Here is a 25,047-nt window from a genome sequence, read left to right as displayed (position 1 = left end):
ATTCTAAAGTAAGAACAAATCCCCAGATACCCTGTGCTACTGTGATGAATTCTGCAACCGCAACCACGACGATTGCTGTCCCGACTACGAGCCAGTGTGCGGGTCGGCGCCCGGCCCGCTGAAGCAGCCCTGCAAGCACAACAATAAATGGTACTTCGAGGGAGAGACTCGCATGGAAGATTGTAATACTTGGTAAGTGCATTTCATTAGCTTTGGCCATCTTTTGATTGTGTTGACTTGGAAGCTTAATAAAAAGTCCCCCACTTTCTGAAACTTTTCTCGAATTCTGGAGGCAATGCGTGTTGAGGGGCGGAACTCAACGCCGCGCTTTATCTCGGCACGAGATGGAAGAAATGACAATATACATTTAAATAAATATTTTATTACAATTAATTATATAATCTATGGACGGCGACGTCATCAGTGACGTCACAGCTTAAGCAAGATCGACGCTTAGTCATAAAATAATATTAATAGGAGATTTGTCCGTCAGCGCCCGTCATCGGCAAAATACTGCCCATAAGACATTTAGACGGGTGATGTGACGTCACTCTTTTAATTTCAAAATTGTATTATGCTATTTAAGAATTTTTTTGCTAGTAAATAAGCAAAAAAAATAGTAAACTTCTTTGTTTTATAGGGAATGTTAACATTAATTATATTGAAACTTCTTTCATTTCGGTAGGACCACGTTCGACTAATAACCAATTAACATAAATGGACAACCTAGAATATTTTTTCTCATACGTAGAAAAAATATTTATTAGTATACTAAAAATAAAAAAACAACTATATATATTTTTTTTCAAATCATAACTTTTATTATATTAAGAATTATTTTTTTTGTAAAAAAGATGCTATTATATTGGTTAATGCAAATTAACGCAACAAAAGTAATAAATCGATATAAAGACCTATTAATTAAAATTCCAGACGATATCTAACCTTGAATTGAATTTACTACTGTGGCCTTCGAATTTTTATCTAACTACTTTGCACATACGGTCATATTGATTAGTAGTATTAGAGGTTATGATTCCACAAAACGTTATGTAGCTTATAATAGTGTTACAGCTAAAAAAAATATTTCTCTTTAGTTTCACGCTGCATAGGTTAGCGTAGGACAACCTGGGAACCTAGTGTTAAAACACTCCGTTCCCCACTTTCCGCAGAATTACGATGTTGAGAGGGACTCAACGCCGCGTTTTGCCTCGTTACCAGAGCTAGCAAATGCTAGCTAGCTAGCAAATTAAAGATATCATTTTCTTGAGTGGGAATCGAACTCTCACGTTTACAATCGCACTCTTGTGCTCCTGAGCCATAACTGGCCTCAATTTTCTTAGTTATCATTTCGTTTACTATTTAACAAGAAGGAGTGAGTTATTTAGCTTCGCGGTGTATCCTACACGTAGGGTAGGCAGGGGGGAACCTAGTGTCAAGACACTACATGAACCATTGAGAGGCATTGCATGTTAAAGGAGACTTAATTATGCGATTTGTCTACGAAAACGGGGAAATGCAAATAATATATTACCCTGTGATCTCCTCTTATGATTGGGAATCGAATCTACAACAAAATTATAATATCAATAACTAAATGTAGGCGGAAGGAAAGAGTGTGTAGGCACTAAATATTTGTCATTTTATTAACATTGTCCATTGACTAATGAAACTTAACATCGCGCGTTACATATTAGTCAGGGAAAATGAAAATAAATTTCATTGTAATCAATCCCCATATGGGATTCGAACTCACAACTTTCAGATATCTATTCTATTGCGCCATGATAAAATAATCTTATTATTTATTTATTTAAAGGATATTGCTGTATTAGGTAGAAACAAAGTGAAACCAGAAATGAATGTTGATCATGTGGGTGGGTTCTAGATACTGAGTAATATGCTGTTTATGAAATTAGGTCCAAAAGCAATTAAATATTTCCTTTCATCATTTATCTTACTAAAACTTTAATGGAGGCCAGTCGTGGTGCAGGGGCAACCATAGCAACGTAGGCAGAGGGAACCGGGTAACCCATTGTTATGACACTCCATTCTCATAAAGACACTTCCTTTCCACAGTTTCCTCTGGATTCTGGAGGCATTGTGTGTTGAGTGGAGAAGTCAATGCCGCGTTTTTGCGTCGTTGCTAGAGCGAGGAAATAAAAATATGAAATATTTCATTTCCTCGGGGAATCGAACCTACAACCTGCCAATTACAGTCTTACGATTGTGCCACTTGAAATGAAATGAAAAGTAATAAAATACCACAATGAAGCTACTTAATTTTTTATTGTTGTAAAAGACCATGGATTGTACTAAAGATATATTTTGACCTTAAAGTGTGAAGAAGGATTTAAATAAATACAAATATAATGAATTATTTATAAGGTTTTGTTTACGTACTTGTTATATGAATTAACATTTCTATTTTGGCCCTTTTTGTGAATGAAGGCCAAGCGATTCCATTGTTATTATTGTTCATAGATTACGGAACATTTCAAAAGATGGCAATCGCGCTTCTGAACGATACTGAAAATTATATTTTTTTACTTACATATAGGTACATATTAAGTATGCATATACTAGATTTTTGTGATATGCCTGACTGTACATAATATGCGTGGGTTCGAATACCACTTGGAGAAATGTTAACAAATTTCAAGTATCAACAAGTTGAAATTTGTGGCTTAGGTATAGGTAGGCTTTCATGGAATCCTATGGGAACGGCAAAAATTGCATTTTTCATTTTAGGACTTAATGTCCACGCAAACAAAGTTAAGGGTTTTATAATTTAATTATCGATTTATTTTCATAGTGAACAGTTTTGGAACAATGCTACCTTAGCTCGTTCGTATAATATAAGCCGACGTGGCGCAGCGGTTAAAGGTTCAATTTCCACTCGTGAGAATTAATTATTTTCATTTCCTCACTCTGGTAAGAAGACTCTACTGATGATGTCTTGAATGTCATTAACTTCCCCAATTTGCGCTTAGATTTCCTCTGCCGCTTAAGTATCCTCTGCCTATCCAGCTATATATTGGATATAATACGTGAAGCGAAAAATATAAAATTTAATTTTTGAAGTTTCTGGCCAGCTAAGCCATAGGTTCTCATCAGGCTACGTCAAAATTCTTATATGCTTATTACAACTATAACAAGCACATACGAATTTCGTTGATAGCTCGGAGCTCTTCACCAACGATCACCAAGAGGTGCCGGTTCAAATCCCGATACATCAGACTTTTATATGTTTTCTAAAAAGTATTTTTTCTCTTAAGTGTGGAATAACACTTTAAAAATGTAAAAAAATATTACAATTGGGTTTATTTATAAACGTATTAAATTATTTGCATCCAACCATTGTCACATAGTGCCACAATGACGTCACAATATTCGATAAGTAATTAACCGACCACACGGAGTTAGCTCCAATTGAACCTAATTCAAAACAAAAAAAGCAAAAGTCATGGACGAAACAATTATTGTAAAACACCAAATAAATTCGCTGCGTCGCTTTTCATTGCTCCATTAGAGCGGGAGGTCTTTGTAGTTTCAAGTTACATGTGGCGCCTTCAGTCGAGATCGTCTAGATAGATGGTCGTGGGTTCGATTTGGACTAGTGAAAATGACATGTTTTGTTGATCAAGTAACGCCTCAAGTATTTATATTGTCGCTAAAACATACTTAATCATAATTTTTAAAAAACATATAAAAATTTGAACATAGCGAGGTTTGATCGTACGATCAGAACGTACGGCTCAGTTGATCAGAGCGTTTGGATGGTTTCCAAGATGCGCGGGTTCAAATCCAACTACTTTCAAATTTTATAAAAATTTTCTAAAAAAATACTTAATCAGTTCCAGTTTCCATACTATCTATTCGCATTTGAAAAAATAATAATCACATTTTTGACACTACAAATAATGATTAATGACTGCCATATTGTAAAAAATAGTTTGAATAATCATTAAAAATAGTATCATTGTCACGCTAAGTGCATGGCGACGCGCCAGTGGATTGATTGCATGTAACCTGGGTCCATAGCCAGTACTCAGTACAAATATAAATCGTTTGTTGCCTTGCTACCTTTCACAATACCATTGAAACGATCACGATTCTCTTGTATATTTATACAACTTATAGTAAGAATTACAATTAAATGGCTAGGACATTCTATTATACCAGTAAAGTTCAAATATTTTACATTTTTATGTAAGCTTTTACCTCTTGTTGTAAAAATTTAAAAGGAAAAACGTTATTTTATTGTTTATTTCATGTACTCGTATTATCATTTTTAGCAGTGTATGCAGAGAGAACAAAGTGTTAACGCTTCTTCACTTCACGCTATAGTGTATGCTGAGAGAACCTGGAAACTTGTTCTCTCAGCATACACTATAGCGTGTTAGGACACTCCATTCCCTTAAGAGACTTCTGTTTCCCACTTTTCACCGAAATTTGGAGGCATTAGAACAGAATAGAATATACAAATAAGCATTATCATACAAAGTCTAAATAAAAATTCTAAATTCTATAATTAACTCCTATATATTTGCTAGATATTCAACTTTTTCTAAATTATATTATCAATTATAACGATAAAGGGCAATGAGTTCCACCACTCAACACACAATGTCTTGAATTTGGGCCCAAATAGAAACCTTAGTGTCTTGACACTCTCAATAATTTTTTGTGCTTCCCATAGTAAAATAGTTTTACAAAGTTTCGGCTAAAGTAATTACAAAACATAATTATTTGGAGAGAATGTTGTTTGTTCAGTTGTTTCAGAATATTTTTTGTTCGCACATTTAGGATAGTATGTAACTAAATATATCGATTTCAAAATAATAGTGGTCAATTTTATTAAAATTCATCAAAGAATTTTAGATTCAAAGAATAGTTAGATCATTTTTAATCTTAGAGATATAGAAAGAGCTAACATTAAATTAAGGGCATGTGTGAAGAGGTTGATCACAGTGGACGAGGCGAAAGATGTAAGAGACCGTAGCGTTTGGCTCTCCGTTCTCTCTGACTACCCCGCTAGAGATAAAGCGTGAAGCTATGTATGTATGTATGTATGTATTAAATTTCAAAAGAAGTGTATTAAAATTAAGTAATAAACTAAAGTTTACAAATTCGTAAGCAATTCACATTGTTTGAAGATTGAGAACCACGTACGTCCATCAATCGATCACCAACTATAGTGTTTTAAAAACAATTTTATCAACATTTGTATTCGCCATTGTACATCGGACTTCTAAAGAAATTGTATTAAGCGTTTTAAATTCATCTGTTGTTCTTTAGTTTGTTAGACTTTTATCCTGTTTATTTTTGTACTAATTTCTTTTAATATAAGTGACTTGGTTTTATTTAATATAGAAATTAAATAATATGTTTAAATTATTGCCATTTCCACGTGACGAAAAGAAACACGTACTATAATAGATTATTATCTATAATAGATATAATATAATAGATTCAGTGGAAACAAATTCTACAAGACAAATAAATACAGCTAATGAAATTATATCTGCAACTTAAATTGAGCATAGATAATAAATAAATATAGAGAAGTCACGGCCGCAGATGACATTTGAGAAGAATGTTAAAATGTATAATATTTCAAACGTGATGACGTCCACCGCTGACGGAGGTCATCAACATTTTCATCGTAACAAATAATATTTATATACTTTTATATAATAATTGTACATCTTTTTTTATAAAGTTTATTTTTTTAGAGACATTTCTGTTTTTTGTTCAATTTCTATATATTCCGTTTATAGTGACGGACTCTATCATCGACCTTTGGCTTACCTGAACTCTCTGTTCACTAATAAGAATAGTTTTATTATAATAATTAGAGTAGTGTTCGAATCGCATCGAATAAACTTTATGTATTCAGTCACAGAGGCTTTAATGCCTAGAGCTGCAATGCATAAGTGCATGCATTACTTGCATATTTTTTGTGTATATACAATAATAGTAAACATATAATTTATTTTTAACGACATTTATTTTAGTAGATAAATAGTTATTTATCAACCTTTACGAAAATATTCACCTCTTCGTTTACGCATATTGCATTTTAAATTATTGTTTAAAATACAAATAAATGCTATTTTTCTTGCATTTTTGGTCAGCTCGGTTCTTTCCTTTTTTAGTGTTTATTTTTGGATTGTCTTCGTAAATGCACATGTCGGGTTCTTAATGAACCTACGTCTTCCGGAATCCTTGAATAAACCTATTGTGTTAAGACGGCAATATAACAAGTTAATCTTATTTTTAATGGTTTACTTTAACATACATTTAAAACATAATATACAATGAATGTTTTAATGGAGTTGCGTAAAAAAATAATCCATGTCTACGGGGACGTAGTGGGTTTCAATCTCAATGCACATGAGACTTTCTCTTTTTAATACGTTACCTCAATCTACAAGCTACAGCACGCAATTTTTTCGTCTTTTACTTTTTTGACTTCCGAGATATATTTATAAAGTTAACCCGAATCCCCCATATATGTAGCAGGGTATGCAGAAGGATAGTGTTAACACACCGTTCCCTACGTTCCGCCGAATTTTCGAGGTATTACGTGTTAAGAGGCGGAACTCAACGCCCCGCTTTTTTACTTTGCTACCAGAGCTAAGTTATCAAAATATTCATAAATTGAAATTCATTCCCCGAGTGGGAATTGCACCCACAATCATGGCGTTACAGTCATACGCTTGTACCACTGCGCTATAATGACATCAATTCCTATTTAAAATCTATAAAATATGAGTACGTCTACTAGAATGATGCTCACAGGCGGCAGCCACGTAGTGCTTGCATTTCCTCAGGGACAGAGTACCCTCATCCCTACCCAACTTGTGTCGCTGTAAAAGCCAATAGGGCTAATAGCATTATCCACAAGCTCGAAAAAACTAGAATTATGAAAGCCTATAGGGAAGGCTCTTAGGAGGTCAGTGATGTGCTCATAATATTATATTTGAAGTAAGAAATTGAAATAAACGTAATAATACGTTTTTTTTATATAAAATACTTTTTTGCAATTTTTTTTAAACTACAGAAGAGATCAACGACACGAAATACTTATAAAAACTATAAATATTGTAGTCACGAGCAGAAATAGTAGTTACATTTATAACTTTTAAAACACTTTTAGATTCAGCTAGCATTGAAATAGATGAATGATTTTGAATTAAATTTAGCTCTGACCTACAAATAAAAATAAGGTGAGACACTATATGATATAATAAAATAACATGTAAAAAATATAAGACGTTTTTTATAATATAATTTTTAACCTTTGAATTATTAGTTTTAGTAATAAACAACTTAAAATTTATTTTTCAACAAATGTTATATGGAGAGGTTATGCATACGATATTATAATGTTAAAAAAAATATATATATATATTTGAATGATTTTAATTGTTTACTTGCATATTTAATTATTTCTCAAATTCAGAATATGAAAATACAATTAGAAGGCCGTCGTCGCAGAGGCACAAGCGTTTCATTGTCTCGATTGGGGATCGAACCTACAACTTGTCGGTCATTAGGCACACGGATGTGCCTCTACGCCATCACTGACCTCTACTTATTAGCTATTTTATTACCTATTTAATATTATATTAATTTATTTGATATTTTGTGTTATACAAATTTTAATTTATTAGCCATTTTTGAGTAAAGTTAAATGAACAATTAATTTTAAGCGGTTACATCACTCACTAATCACTATGACGACACAGGACAAAAGGTCAGAAAACTAATTTACAGTTATAAATTTAATGTATCTACTTACATTTAAATTATTATATTTACTTGTTTTTAGAGTTCCATACCACGAAAGAAAAATACGGAACCCTTATAGAATAATTATTCTGCCTGTCTGCCCTCTGGACTCGTCTGTCCATCTCGCGTGGAGGTATCAAGTTGATATATATATAGATTATTAAAGCAAACTTAAGTTTGTTAACTTTTATAAATTGTACTTCGGTTGACCTCCATCCAAAATTTGATACGGAACACTCGATGCGCAAGCCCGACTCGCACTTGTCAGGTTGCTTTTAATGTGGCATTGATACAAATTGATTGTAACTAATCATTCTTCAACTAAACGATTTTAAAATTATGGATATCTTAATTTATTTTCATTACATCGATTTCCGTAAAATGTTATTTATATTATAGGTATGTATATGTATAATTGTATAGACATGTGATTTCGTAAAAATGGTTTGATTCTCTCAAAGGGAATTAATTATTTTAATTAGCCCGCTCTGGTAGACGATGTGACCGTCACTAAACACAAAATGCCTCGAGAAAGAGGAATTAAGGAGATTTGCATAGCGAAGTGTCTTAACACTGAGTTCCCTCTGCCTCCAGTTATAGGTTAAAATACATGAAGTTACTTTTATTTTAAGTAAATGTGAGTACACGTGATGGTTATTGTTTCAATTCCTATTTATGGAAAGTTATGTATTTGAAATATTTTTATTACATCAGCTTGGAACTGAGCGACTACAGCGTTAGGTTCCGCACACAATATCTCTAACATAGATAAGAAGTGGAACACAGAGTCACGTATATAATGTACAAAATACGTGATGAATTCAATTCAAAATTAACATTAATTGGACTTCCACAGAATTATGCATTTAGTAGGCTTTTTGTTCGATTCCTATCGTCTCATATATAATTCATATAAGTTGACTGAAGATGACATCACGTGTTTATATTGAATGTTATTTATTTTCGTGATTCCGGTAAACAATATACTTGTCGAATATTTAAATATCTTTAATACGATTCTACCTATCTATCTACTCTACCTATCTACCTATCTAAGAAAGGCTTGTAATTTTATCGTTTAAAATATAAGCAATGCAACGATCGTGGGTGCGATGCCCACGCGAGGTAGTTTTCATTTTTCTACTCTGGTAAATAGTGGCGTTGAGTTCCGCACGAGAACGCGGAATATCTAGAAAATCTGTGGAAAATGGAGAACGGAGACTTGTTTCTGTACACTCTTAAAAAAATGTAGAAGGTAAGATTAGGTACAAATATTTTACTTAGTAAAGTAGAACATTTAAATGCTAATTATTATATAGTTATAAAAAAACCATGTTATGTTAACATAAAAATTAAGAAATTAATATTCATCTCAGGCTTTACGGTTGCATTTTAATAGTTGCAATGTCCTCTACGTTGTGAATTCTCATATGAAATGATATAGTAATGTTCTCATGACCTAGTAAATTTGCGTGTGGTACAATGTCTAATTTCTATGTTAGATTGTTTTTTTTTACGTGTTGGGAGATAAGAATGATAAAACAAAAGATAATAAACCATATATGGCACCTTGTACGTCAGCTCTCCTATACCATGAACGCCAGATTTTTTATACAATTTTCAAGATATTGCGGCTTAAGTAGCGGAACTCAACGCCGCGCTTTGTATTTTTACCAGTGAGAAGAAATGAAAACAATTCAATCTCTCGCGTGGGAATTGAACCCACAACTTCCGCGTATCTTTAAAATAAAACCATTTTTTAACCTTCTAGGATAAAAAAACTAAATCAGAACCCAGAACTATCATACAGTACCTAAATTAGACATACAAAACCTAGTTAGATAAAAAAATAATAGAATCTAGGACTCTCCATTTCAATGTCACAAGAATTTGTGGTATTTAGTATGCGATAACGTTCATCGTAATACCTTGACGTGAGCATAACAATACGAATTGAAAAACACTTAGGTATTCTATTGAGGTTAGTGTTTAATGCCTAAGATCTATTTACTTGTAAGGAATATATTATTGAGACCAGTCGTCGCAGGTGTGCAACTATTAACACGATGGTTATGGGTTCGACTGCCACTTGGGGCAATGAAATATTAGATATTTTCTTTTCCTCGCTCCAATATAGAGGCAAAGCGCGGCGTTGAGTTCCGCCATTCAACACGCATTACTGCCAGAATTCAACGGAAGTGTCTTAATGGTTCACTAGGTTCCCAGATTGATGACACAGATGACAGACACAGATGGTGGCACTAGGTTCCCAGATTCCTTCTGCCTACCTTGCTATATATGGGATCCAGCATGAAGCTAAAAATTAATATATTATTATGCCTAAGTACGTAATATATTGAAATTTACGGTAATTTTATGTTAGTATTCATCGTGACGATACATAATTGGTTCTAATTAATGGTAATGGAGATTAGCGTTTCTATTTTACCATTATTGTTTCCTAGGTTTATTAAAGAGTGTATTATAAAGTAGGCTTGTATGTTTGTATAATTGAATCATATTTTTTATGAAACTAAAAGTAACACTGAGATGATCTTTTTGATGTAAATAAAGTTCATATCTATACTAATATAATAAAGCGGAAGAGTTTGTTTGTTTGTTTGTTTGTTTGTTTGTTTGTTTGAACGCTAAGATCTCTGGATCTACTGGTCCGATTTGCTTTGTTTTTGTTTTGTATGAAAGCTGCATTCTTCAGAAGTGCTATAGGCTATATAATATTACATTACACATATGTACTAATAAATTAAAATACTTTCTAATTTGACGTGCAATTTATTCTGCCATGTTAATAAGAACCGTCGTCGCTACGCGACCGCGTTCGTTACCGCGTCATATAGATATTCATCCTTATGAAAATAAATATAATAGTCACTTAGCATTTCATCTAGATTGAAATTATATTTCTATAGAAATTATATTCTTATATTTTAAGCAGGCGTAGCCGCGTCCGGGTCCGCTAGTACTCTAATATAAGGAGCACGTACAAATATTATGGATATCTGAAGGGATTTTATGGGCATGTATAATTTTTTTTAGCTTCACGCTATATCCCGCACTTAGCAGGGCGAAAACCTTTTGGGAACGTAGTGATAAAACACTTCCATTCCGCATTTTTCGCCTAATTCTCGAAGTATTGCGTGTTGAGTGACGGAACTTAATGCCGAGCGTTGCCCAGTTACTAGTGAGAAGAAAGTATGAGGTAGAGTGGGAATCGAACTCACAACTGGCTTGCCTGTGCACCTGCGCATAACAGCCTCGCCGCGTCGAATTCTTCCAAATTACTTTAATTTTATTAACCAAGTAGAATACACAAACACCCACGTGCCTTTATATGTCAAGTTACAATGTAAACTTATATTCTGTAATAGAATATGTAGACCATTTGTTATACAGTCCGTTGAATCATTAAGAAAAAGATGAATGACAATTATTACAATTGATGACAATCCTAACGATATCCCGTTCTAAGAATAATGTTGATATAATCTAAATTACATACATATAATGTATGTTTTGTTTGCTTCACGCATATCTCACATATAACATTTGAAAAGAGAAAATGTTCACAAAATTTCGAGTATTTTTTGTAGCTTCATCATGCAGGCAGAGGGAGCATAATGATAAACACTCCTTTCCCTACTTCTAGCCAGTCGATCGACAAGTTTGCATGAAACTTTCACGCGTGGTTAGTTCGGATGACAAAGCCTTTTTTGAATAATTCTCATAGTGTGGATCTGATATCCCCGAGAGATTAACTCCTTGGTAACCAAAAAAAGAAACCATTTTTTTTTAAGTTTTTCAAATTATTTAGTGGATAATTTTTTTGATTTTTATTCTAAGCTATCATGCATGATCTTTTAGTAAAAACCGCATCAAATTCTGTTGCCTAGTTTCAGTTAATTTGGTGATCTCTGTAGTATTATTATAAGTATAAGTATATTAATTAATAAATATGTAAAGCACCTGTCATGGAATAAACAATGCAAAATAATTACTATATTAATTTTAATTTTCATGTTCATATAAATTCCTACCATTGAAAGATTAATGTGCATACCTGCATATAAAAACATAATGAGTAATCATTCTATCTACAATATTTTCCTTACAACTAAGTAATCTAAATTTTTAAGAAAAATTATACCTCTTTATTAACAGAGTAGGTAGAGAGAACCTGGGAACCTATTGTTATGACTCTCTGGCGAATTCTGCAGGCGTTCTTGCGTTAAGTGATGGAAGTCACCAGATTTTTTTTTATATTGAATAGGCTTACGTTTGACCGCATTAAGTCTGGTGAGCGTTCTGGTGAGGTGCACGCTTGCCTAGCAGATACCTATTCACTCTGAAAAATTATACCTCATACTTCGATCAGAATTGCATTGTCATGAGAGCAAATAAGTTAAAATCTAACATATTTGATTCCTTCCGAGTGGGATTTGAATCCACCACCATCACGTTGCCAGTCACACATTTGTTCTCCTGCGCCACGATGGCCCCTAAAATAATCATTAGATATATTAATTCAGACTCAGAAAATAACTATAGCGTTGCAATTGGATATATCCTAAAGTATGACAAGGACTTCCCTCAACTAGCAACTAATAAAATAAGTAATAAAATTAACCCTCCTTAAGCTCTTAAGTGTCCACTTTACACTATCTAAATAAACTTATATCATAAGGTCATTTCATACAATAATAAAGTTCACATATTTATTATTAATATACCTACTCTTAAAGATATGGAATTGTCAATTACGTGCTTGAAGTTTGTGATAACGATTATTGTTGATAAGTTTGAAGGTAGCGGATTCGATATCGATGAAGGTAGGGGAAGCGAGCGAGTAGCTATTACCTTCAAGTTTTTTCGCATAACAAAGTAGGCACGGGAACCTAGTGTTAAGACACTCCGTTCCCTTTCCTCCCAATTTTCAAGACATTGCGTACTAAGAGACAAAAGTCCAACCCTTGTCGCTTTGTCAACCAGAGTGGAAAATATACGAGTATACATATTTTTTCAAATAGATTCATACCGCTTTGTAGCATAATATTGTTATATTTAAATTTCTTGTAGGGTTCTTATTTATTAGCTTAATTTTTATAAAGAATTTAAGGTTTTTGCAACAACGCAATTTTTGTAAGCTCTCCGACAAACCTCTAAAGTCAATATAAAATATCTTTTTGCAAAAAATTTATCCAAATGTATTAATTTTGGGTTCTTTTTGTGTTTTACTGGCATTACATACATAAGTAGAGACAAGCAACTAATTCAGCAAGCCGTGAATAGGATCGGTAATAATACGCTTAGCCTTAGAACCTTAGATTAATTAAAGGTATGAAACGTGCTTAACATTCGTGTTTTAGTATTCCGAAATTATAAATTTCACGGTACACAGTATATATTGCTTTATAACACGCTTCTTTTTGTAACTTCACTCATTTCTCACATATAACAGGGTTAGGTAGGATTTACGGTGATTAATTAAGATTAATAATTTAAATATACTCACTCCCCCAAGTGGTACTCGAACCCACAACCATCGCGTTCATGAACGGAAACATGAAATATAAAATCTATTTTTGGTAGTTTAGTATTTTAAATAAAAGTTTAATATATCATTTATTATTTGCTATAAACATTATAACATTGAGGCAATTGTGGAACAATGGACTGACTGACGACGCGAAGGCTGCGGCTTCGATTCCCGATTGAGGGAATATTTAATATTATTTATTCCACTTCCTCGGTTGATAAGACGGAAGATTACAGTTGAAATGCCCTTACAAACATATAAAATATTAATTCGTATGTCGTGAGAAAAATTTTAATTGCAATAGTATATATTAATTAATTGTAATTTATTACATATAGGGTAACATATACGAGCATTACATATCGACATACCAGGCGTGGCGTAGGGGCACAAAATGTCACTGTAAACGTTTAAATATTTATTTAAACGTTAATTTTTAATTAATTAATAACGTTTAAATTTTTATTTATTTATATTTCAATTTCGTCCTACTGTTGTCGAGGCAAAGTGCGGCGTAGAGTTCCTCCACTCAACACGCAATGCCTTCAAAATTCGGAGAAAAGTGAGCAACAGAATGTGTGCGTGAAGCTCAATTTATTTTATTTACTGTTGTATAGTAATATTAATTAATTGTAATACATATATATATAACATAACTACATACGTATGAACAAATCGTTCAATATTAATAACATTCCTGGGATTAGATGCGAACTATTTTAATTGATTACATCGACTCAAGTGCGTGGCAATTGAATTTATCTCGTGAGCATTCCTGTGGTCTTACAATTGATTTAAAAATATGTTTGTTTGTATGTATGTACTTTAAGTATTTACGTTACATATAATGTTGGAACTGTTTTTGCGATCTCCAATTTTCTTGAATCATCATTTCTTCGCTGTGGTAACGAGACAAAACGTGGCCTTAAGTTCTGACACTCAACAGGCAATGCCTACAGGATTCGGCCGAAAATTGGGAACTGAAGTGAGAAAGAAGTGTCTTAACACTGCGTTCCCAGGTTTACTCTGCCTACCTTGCTATGTACGGTATTTAGTTTGTAGCTAAAAAAATATTAATTATATAAAAAAAAATACAAAAGCTCCTTAGTTAAATCAAATTGTTCTGGCACATCGTAAACTGAACTAATGACCTACAGACAATGGACACGTGTCCTAAATACCACTGCCTCGTACTAGTATATCAAACTCTTACCTTGCTGAGTAATGCCAACTGACTGACGACGCACAGACGAAACTACTGAACTTGGAAGGTTGAAATTTAGTTTGGGAGTGTATAGAAACACTAATATAGGTAGGCATTGCGTGTTCAGTGGCGGAACTCAACGCCGCACTGTGCTTCGATACCAGAGCGAAAAAATTAAAATATTAAATATTTAATTTCATCGAGTGGAACTCGAACCCCCTTTGTTTCCCTGCGCCACTACTAGCCTCCAATTTTATATTACAATAAAATATGAATGAAAACAGCATCTCAAGATCGATCTCAGGGTTAGAAGGTTTATAAATACAAGCCTAACATCAAACCGCATATAAATAAACCCACTAACGAAGTATCAATTAGCGTCTACAAGTATGACACTATTAATAGATAGCATTCATTGTTACGTTCATCAAAGACCTTTGTTAACCTTTTTGGTGATGATATATGTACATACATACAAACATGTTTTTTATATTATATTTTATGAAAGGAAAGTGAAAAGAGATATTTTCTTTAGAGCTGAGAAGTCTGTATTAACTTAGGTCGCAGCGTTATTTTCCGACGGAATATTTTCACGTCGGATTCGCTCTGCCTACCTGATTTAAGTGAAAAAATATGTAGCTTTTTACCTTCGCGCCGTATCCCGCACATAGCAAAGTAAATAGAGAAACTAGAGTATAAAAAATCCTTTCTCCACTTTCTTTATAATATCCAAAGTATTGAGGGAAATCGAATCCACGACTGTTTCAATATTTTTCATAATACTTGTATTATTGTTCACAGTACATGCGTCTCTGTAGGAAATTCGCCTACAATGAGATGGAGCTGTGAGAGTGACCTGTGTATAATTAGTGCTGATGTCCTGCAAGGTGTCAACAGAATAGCGGGATGGCGGGCAAGCAACTATACCCAATTTTATGGAAAGAAATTGAAGGAAGGCCTCGTTTATAAACTAGGTAAGTACTTACTTTTTTACAATTATTGTTAAAAAAATGTAGGATTAGTTAAACGTTAAAGTTCAACGGGGAACGTAGTGTTCGAACACTGTGATTCACGGATCTATCTGCCTTGGTTGCTAAAGGTACGCGGTAGAGGCGTACCTACAGTAAAAAACAAATCGTTTAAAAACGCAAAGCGCGGCGCTGAGTTCCGCCACTCAATTCGCAATGCCTCCAGAATTTGGGGAACGGAAGTTACCTAATGGGAACAGAGTGTAACACTAGGTTCCCCGCGGACCTCTGCCTACTCTGCTATGTGCGAGATACATCGTGAAGCTAATAAAATACTCTCTTTACACTTACTCTTTAAAGCAGCGATTTGTCTTAAAATCCTTCCATGTAACTTACTTAACTTAACTTATAAAATAAATTCATAATGGAGAAACACGGATTTAAATAACAATGTGAGTGAAAGTAATAGAATGTAGAGAAAGTACCTTTAGATCTAGATGCTGAGTCTAAGCTAGGCTTTGTAATGCTCTATTTATAATAGTGAAGGCGGAACGAATAGATGATAGGTATGCCTTATCCTATGAACATACTCCATGTAATATAAGAGTGGTGGGTGGGTTCAATTCCCATTCGAGGAAATGGAAAATTTAATAGTATAATTTCTTAGTTCTAGTGTCTAGGCAAAGCGCGGCGTTGAGTTCCGCCAATAAACCCTGTGGAAGGAACAGAAGGAACCTAGTGTCTAGAACTAGAACTCTGGGTTCCTTCTGTCTACCCTTTTGTGTGCGGGATACAGCGTGACGCTTAAAAAAATATTAAATGTATAAAATTTTGTATCTCATATATGGTGTAGTTTTTTTTACTCGTTAATGAATGTTCATTTAACACCTATGTGTGTAACAGGAAGAAATCAACTAAACAATGCTAATTATAGAGTATACTTATCTACACATATAACAAAATTGTAACTGATAGCTGTCTGTATATGGAAAATTTATGACAATTGTTGTTATATTAAGTAAATACAGGTGAGTCATATTGAACTTTCCGATTTCAATAAGGTGTGTATTAAAAACAAAGCGACATGCAGTAAAAATTATTTTATTGTTTGAAAGCACATAACATGCAGTTTTAATTTAGTTGGTTTTAAAAATGATATCCTGTAAATGTCTACCTCCATTGACCACACACTGCTGAAGCCTTTCCCGGAAGTTGTCCATTACTCGTCGAGTCATATTCAGCGGAATAGCATTGATTTCTTCCGTGATTGCAGCCTTCAGTTCATCGATGGTTCGGGGACGATGCGTGTACACCTTTTCCTTCAGGTAACCCCAGAGAAAGAAATCGCAGGGGGTTAAATCAGGTGATCTCGGCGGCCACCCAACGTCACCTCGCAAAGAAATGAGATGACCGGGAAACATTTGATCTGCTGAATGTCGCGGCATAAATTTGTTCGTGTGTCTAAGTCTCTAACTGTTAATTCTTGCACTACCTGAATCTTGTATGGGTGAAATTTAAGGTCTCTATGCAGTATTCTGCGGACACTACTGAAAGATAATCCTAGTGAAGCGGCATGTTTCCGAACAGAACGCCGAGGGGATTGTTGAATTGAAGCCCGCACTCTATCCACGTTTTCCGCTGACGTTGACGTCCTAATTCGGCCTTGTGGTCTTGTTTTTAATGCTGATGATGTTGCTCTAAAATTTGATACCCAATTTCTGATTGTTGGTCCAGTGGGAATGGGATCACGTCGACCAATAGCAAAATGTAAACGGAACGCACGCTGTGTTGTGATCACGGAGCCGCCATTTTTAATAAACTCTTCAACTACGAACGCACGATGTTGTCCCGACCAAGCCATTGCTCACACTAAAACTGCATGTCATGGCGCGTCTAATGACACCATCCCCACCCTTCTACTCCTTCCCTTCTTCGTGCAACGTCCTTCCAAAACCGGAAAGTTCAATATGACTCACCCTGTATATCTAAACATTCTGTATATCTTATCTCATAATCATTCTTTTTAAAAGTTGTGTTAGTTGTATTACCATAATATAGTTATCGTCATAGTGCAATTGATTGTAAACGCAACGGTTATGGGTTCGATCTCTAGTCGGGGAAACCTGAGATCAAAATGCTTTATTTCACATAAAATTATATTTGTTTATGTTAGGGGAAAAATTGTAAAGTTGCTTAAAAAGAACACAAACACGCTTCAATCACTTGAATAGGCGAAAAGCGGAGAGCAGAGTGTTATGGCATTAAGTTCCATCACGACTAGGCTAGATTATCTCTTTTGAGAAAACAATTTTCAATTCGATTTTCGAATAGCGGATCTTGTTACCAGAGCGATAAAATGAAATGAAACAATTTTGTTTCTTAAAAAAAAATTACATACTTTGAATTTGTAAATTTCGGTAGAATTTCATATCATTATTTGTCATCGTTTCAAGATAGGAGGTAGCTATAAGAAAATCTTCTTATCTTCAAAAGAAATCTAATTAAAATAAATTATATTAAGTTAGTAGGTCACCTTCATAAATAATATCTTCTATGACAATTCATGGTTACATATTATGTATGTAATGTAATATGACAAGTTTAGTATGCCGTTTCGTAAGTCTGTCACTCAAATTTGAATTATCAAGACGCGCGCCAGCGTGTACAGCCAAGTTAAAGAATTGGATCTTTTGAGCCCTTCATAACTCGTACACCAATTAAGTAGTCTACATGCATACGCCCCCTTATCTTTGCCTTGTTCCCAGAGCGTAGAAATGAATATATAGTTGATTCCCTCGACTGGGAATCGAGACCACAACCGTAGCGTTTACTCGCTTGGACACAAGGGCTACAACGGCTTTAAATCTAGGAATATGGTTCAACTAAAATATGCTATGCGTTAAGTTAATCAAGTCAACTCAGACATTTATGACTGCCTGATGGTACATTAGTTAGTCATTGTACCACCAATGGAGTTCGATCCCTGGTCAGTACAAATATTTTAGTGATAAGTATCCATCTATCTAATGTCTATTTACTATTATATCTCAGTAGAAGTATGTATTCAATTCTTATACTCTTTTATAACAGACGTTTATTAAAATATCCTGCACGATCTATAATTAGTATTGTTTAGTTTATTTCTTCCTGTCAAGAAGTGTTAATTTGATACTCGTACAACTCGCCGAGTAGAAATATGTAAACAAACAAACGAACAAAAAATTGACATCACTATATTTCACTTTAAATAATCTTTAGTTACAACGTTTAGTTATATTTTTTTTTCTTTTGTATAATAATTAAATAGGATGAAGTTAAATAAACTAACTTATAGGGTCGGAGTCCGAGAATCCAGTGTAGAGGCATTCCGTTCCCGTTAAGATATTTCCGTTCGCTATTCTTCTGGAAGTATTGTGTGTTGAATGGCGGAATTCAACGCTGCGCTTTGCCTCGTCACCAGAACAAAGAAATTAAAATATTATACAAATATTTCTTTCCCCCGAGTGAAAATCGGGTGAAAGAAATACTTTGATCGACGATCGACGATCCTTAAAACATTTGATTATGAATATAGATGCCGTCATAGTTCTGTGGCATGCGACAACTGTGGGGATCCCCACTGGGGAGATTTTGTTTTCATTTTATTACCTTGGCAACAAGACAGCGATTTCTCTCACTCAACACGATATGTCTTAAATAGTGTCTCAACACTGGTTCCCACTGCCTACACGTGGATGCGGACAGTGTAAACCTCAAAAAAAATTATAAGTTATAATCCATTCTCGTTTCGAATCTTTTATTAAAAGATGACGCATAAGTGAACTTTTTGCAACTAGAGCGGCGAACGGTCTATGAGTTAAATATGAACGAGTGAAATTTGAGAACCTACGACTACTGCGCCCAGCTGACCGCTTTACAGCACTACAATGAAGTCAAAAATAATCTTAGTTCTTTAATTACGGCACTTCGAGTGTGTATCTCATACATAGCAAGGTAGGCAAAGGGTAGGGTACTTGGGAACCTGGTGTTAAGATACTCCGTTCCCATTAAGACATGTTCCCCAATTTTCGCCAAATTCTCAAGTCATTGCGTGTTGAGTGGCGGAACTCAACGCTGCGTTTTATCTCACCAGAACAAGTAAAAAGAAAACATCACATATTTTACTACCCCGAGTGGGAATCGAATCTACAACCGTCCCGTTTATACTTGCATAATAAAACTTACTAATTATTAATGAACATATAAAACCATTTTGCCCACAGGTACACGTCCACTAAACAGAGAAACGAGACACATGGGTCCCATAAGGCACGACAAGGACATATCCTACCCTACCCACTTCGACGCCCGCGAGCGCTGGCCGGGGTACATTTCTCCTGTTGTCGATCAAGAGTGGTGCGGATCAGATTGGGCTATATCCATTGCTACTATCGCTTCTGACAGGTAAAGCTGAAAAATATTAATTTAATTTCAGAATGGTTGTGGGTTCGATTCCCACTAGGGAGAATGACATATTTAAATGTCTTCGTTCTGGTTTTTGTTCCGAATTGCTCCCTCAAGACAACACAAGACGAAGAAAGTACGGCGGTGAATGACGAAGCCATAGGTAAAAGTTAGTGTGAAGTAAAGTTTATAGCAGTTGAGGTCAAATAAGAATTATATTTCTGTTTTAAAGAATTGAATTATTTTAAATAAATAAAAAAAATCAGCTTCACGACAGCGTGGGATACACGTCCCGCCCATAGCAGAGTAGGTAGAGAGTTTCCGCCTTATTATGGAGGCATTGCGTGTTGAGTGGCGGAATTCGACGCCGCGCTTCGCCTTGACACCAGAGCGAAGAAATGAAAATAAATATTTCGTTTCCTCGAGTGGGGGTCGAACCCACAACCAGTGGTCACCAGTGGCCACGACTGGCCTGGCTTGGAGTTATTTTTCCAAAAAAAAAACCCCTCGAAAAACAACTAGCAAGAAAAAGAGTGTTAAAATAAAACAATGCTAACCAAGTAGCGGTATTATTTCTCAAGTAAATCCAATCGTGCGTTTATAATACACTTAGTATGGAAGACGATCAGACGATCTCTTGCGGTCGAGTGAGCGTGATACAGCCGTGACAGTTTAAGACACCTACTATTTTTTTTTCTTCACGCTGTATCCCGCACATAGCAGGGTTGGCAGAGGAAACCTGGGAACCTAATATTAAAACACTCCTGTTCCCGTTAAGACATTTCTGTTCCCCACTTTCAACCGAATTCTACAGACATTGCATTGATTGGCGAAACTCTTAATCTTGTAACTAGAGCAAAGAAATGGAAAAATTAAATAATAATTTTTCCAAGTGAGAATAGAACCCCCAACAATTAACACACACCACCACTGACCTCTAATATCTATATAGAAACAGAATAGGTACCATCTGAACAATGCTAATAGGCCCATTCTATGTAGAACACAAAAAGGGAACTTCGTTCTGCATTTCACAAAAGCTAGAATTCAAATGCAAAGTGCTCTACAACTAAAAATAAGACGTTGTGAGAGCCACTTGAAAGTTCTTAAGCTTTTCTCGGAACGAGCACTGAGTGTTATTGTGTCTTAAACATGGCTGTGCATAATGTAAATGTATATTATGACAATATTAGGGCCTGCGTTAACTTGAGGGTTGTGGGTTCAATTCCCACTCGGAGGAATGAAACTTTACCTTAAGCTTAAATTTTTACATAAAAAAAATAAGTTACTTATGTGACCGTCGCTTAATGCAACGGCTGTTTGTTTGTGAGCCCTTCTGTTTATAAAGGACCCAGAGTAAAAGTAAAAAAGCCCTAAAAAATAATATAACTTAGTTTTCCATGTGGCACCATTTTAAAGAGAAGTTCTAACGATAGACGTTTACGACAAGGCCCACTTTATCTATCTCACAATATTAATAAAATATATTTTATAAAAACTAAATTACAAAATTATGCCAATATTTACTACTATAAATTAATAATTTTAAAATTATATACTCGTAGTATATTCATTAACATAATGTACACCACTCCTTTAGACATTTAGGTTTCAACAGAACTTTAGAACGGACCTCTCCTATATAATATTATAATTGCTAAATAAATCTGCCAACATTATTGACTTTTAAGAATAAATCATTGAGTCGATTTTGAAAGATTTCGACGTGGAGTATTTTAAATGTCTAAATACTAAGTTCCGAGATTCCCTCTGCCTAGCCTGCTCTGTGAGAGGTATGTATGTATGTAGCTAAAAACATATAATGAAATATAAAGAAAAAGAAATTTGAATATAAAAAAAAAGAAATAGTAAACATAGAAACTAGTTAAATAATTAGTATTATATAATTTATTACATAGCCAATAAGAAATTTTACTATCCTATACTATTATGACCATTTACTTTATACAGATATGCAATCCAGTCCAACGGTGCAGAGAGCCTGGTGCTCAGTCCTCAAACGCTCTTGTCTTGCAACCGTCGGCAACAGAGCGGCTGCGAGGGAGGACATATCGACGTCGCCTGGAACTACGTTAGGGGACAGGGGTAAGTTTTAATACTGGTGGACAAAGAAAAGAGAGAGTGGACTGATTTTACTGTCTTATATAATCTAAGTATTATTATCAATACTTTTGTACATAGCCTCATGGGAATATCTGGTAATGAAGCATAGATTTTAGCTACTTAACACGCATATCTCCAAAATTGGGTGATGCGTGGAGGGGACGAATTGTCTTATAATATCGAGAACCCTGTGTACCTACCTGTTATATGCAGGAAAGAGCGTGCAGCTGATCTGATCCAGGAGATATTTTTAACTTTTCTATAGTACGATCGAACCGTGTTTTTAACTATGGACCTACCTTTTCTATACTACTTATTTTATATCTTGGGAAAATTTATAATTGAAGTTATTTTTTTTTCTTACAGAATAGTAGACGAGGAATGCTTCCCATACAAGGCTAGGGTCACCAAATGTCCGTTTAGGAGAAATGGTAACCTCATCGAGGATGGTTGTAGAATACCTGTGAAGCAAAGGACTTCTAGATACAAGGTGGCGCCTCCCGGCAGGTTGATCAACGAACGCGATATTATGTATGATATCATGGATTCTGGTCCCGTGCAGGGTAAGTAATCACTAAGCAAGAAGAAATTACTTTTGTTTGCATACAGAAACAAACATTTTTAATAATTTTACCAGTCAACACAGCAACGTCAAGTGACATATGCGAAAAGAAAAGTTGGTCTCGTAGCAAATGGGTAGTACGTTTATTTTGTTATTTTCTATTAACATCTATTTCTACTTATGACTTTATTTTGCCCTGTTGAATTTTTTCATTGTGTCCATATGAATCGTGGGAATCGAACCCAGTTCCACTAAATAAAATAAATAACAACATTCTCATCATATTCATAATCTATAAGTCATTTAATTTAATCCATTCTCTACAATCAAGTCCTAATGATAGTAATTATATGATGATACAATCGAACGCATTGAATACTCAGAATTTATTGCCATTAGCGACAAATGCTTATCGTCAAGTACTTCCCGACCTTAAGGCTAAGTGGGTTGTTTATGTATTTATTATACTTTATATATTATACACTACCTCTATAAATGTATATGTATCTATTGAAAACGACACTATCTTGTTACTATGGTGGAGTTGAAAATTATGGTTTAAAATAATATTTTTGAACTACTTACTTTAGAGTTCAGTAGCGGACGGGCACAAGCATGTGACTGTTCCGCTAATCAACACACAGTGCTTCCAGAATTCGGCGGAGTGTCTTAACACTAGGTTCCCTCTGTCTACCCTGCTGTGTGGGGGATACAGCGTCAAGCTGATTAATATAATTTTTATTTATTTTTAATTATTCTTGAGGCCATTCGTGGCGCAGGGGCGTACGCGTGTTGATGCGACGGGTTGTTGGTCTGATTCTCACTCGAGAAAATTAAATAATTATTGTATTTTTATTTGCTCTGGTGTCAAGGCAAAGTGCGGCATTGAGTTTCGCTTCTCTGTTGAATGCCTCTAGAATTCGACAGCAAGATTGGGAACGGAAGTGTCTTAATGACGATGAAGTGTCCTAACACTACATGCTCAAGTCCTCTCTACTTACCTTGTTAAGTACGGGAGTACTTAGTACTGTAGTACGCTGTACTACAGTAGTACAGCGTGAAGCTAAAAAATCTGCTCTTAATATGTAGTTAATATGAATGTTTTACGAGCACTCTACCCATAACTAATGTAATTAAAATATTTCTCGTTATAAGATCCTATGGTATGAGTAGAATTTATTTTAATCATCTTGCGGAGTTTATTCCGCTAATAAACAGTAACTAACTTCCGTCTCTCTCAGTAACTAAAATCTCTAGAGTCCGAACACTATTTGAATTTAAATCTTAGAAATGTGGACATGGATGTTTTATATTTGTACTGTAAAGTAAGTAGTAATGCGATGGTTGTGAATATTTTAATTATTTTCATGTACCCGTGCTGCTGCATGGTGGGTTCCGCATCCATTGACTCGAAACTTTGAGGGAAAGTGGGGAACGAAGCTTCTTTATATTATTTCATTATTCTTTATATTAAAAAAAAAAAAACTCTTAAAAACTCATGTTCCCTCTGCCTACCCTGATTAGGAGGAAAAAGCGTGAAGCTTACAAAAAGGCCAAGTTATTTATTTAATGAAATAAATTTATAACACACAGTAAGCAAAGCTTCCCATAGAAATATTTTGCAACGTAGAAGTTTCATATATCGTAATAAACTGTTATCATATCAGGTATCATATTATATCGTAGTTTTGTTTATATTAAAAGAAATAAAACTTATAAAGTAAAATATTACCCTTATAAATATTTATATTTATGTAACACCTTCGTTGCACAGAGTATCGTTGTGTCTGGAGGTCCCATAACCATCGTTATGGGTTCGATTTGATGATAATTATATATTTGTCACGTTCTGTCACTTAGCAAACAATTTATAGAAATTAGGTGAAGAGTAGAGAACAGACATTTAGACATTAGGCTTCTCGGCGGTTTTTTTTATCAAAACTGTCTTTTGAATAGATTCACATCAAAACCTTAAACGAATGTTAGCCTTGAGCTTATTCGAATATTCCGAAAGATTTTACCAAATATTTTGTTTTTTTAATAACATTAAAATATTTTATTTCAGCTGTCATGACAGTGTACCAAGATTTCTTCCACTACCGCGACGGCATCTACCGCCACAGCTACTTCGGCGACCAGATCATGAAGGGGCTGCACAGTGTCCGTATTGTCGGTTGGGGTGAAGACCGCGGCGAACGTTATTGGGTAAGGACAAAATAAAAATATTATTTAATAACTTTACGCGCCGTGCGCTGCTTTAAGCAAACTAATATTTAATCGAATAGCTTATTGCGCGGCGTTAACTTGCACCACTGTCGCAACACCCAATGTCTTGAAAATGGGGCGGAAAAGGCTGTTCTGCCTAACCTTTTATATATGATACAAAGTGAAG

The 25,047-nt window shown here is 34.6% G+C and overlaps 1 protein-coding gene across 1 annotated transcript in view; it reads left to right on the top strand.

The window, feature by feature from the left end:
* The window catches only part of Swim (Secreted Wg-interacting molecule), a 41,692-nt gene that overhangs the window by 14,228 nt on the left and 2,417 nt on the right, over positions 1-25,047 (top strand). The window contains exons 3-8 of the mRNA XM_085195166.1: positions 27-192; positions 15,360-15,532; positions 19,789-19,969; positions 21,941-22,075; positions 22,460-22,656; positions 24,721-24,860. Of these exons, the coding sequence (XP_085051292.1) occupies positions 27-192; positions 15,360-15,532; positions 19,789-19,969; positions 21,941-22,075; positions 22,460-22,656; positions 24,721-24,860 (992 nt within the window). The remainder of the gene's footprint in view (positions 1-26; positions 193-15,359; positions 15,533-19,788; positions 19,970-21,940; positions 22,076-22,459; positions 22,657-24,720; positions 24,861-25,047) is intronic.

Source organism: Heliconius melpomene, chromosome 12 (assembly GCF_056956725.1).
Source record: "Heliconius melpomene rosina isolate 202511_hmr_F chromosome 12, ASM5695672v1, whole genome shotgun sequence".
Taxonomy (NCBI): domain Eukaryota; kingdom Metazoa; phylum Arthropoda; class Insecta; order Lepidoptera; family Nymphalidae; genus Heliconius; species Heliconius melpomene.
Note: the sequence above shows the minus strand (reverse complement) of the source record. Positions and strands in the feature narration are given on the sequence as shown.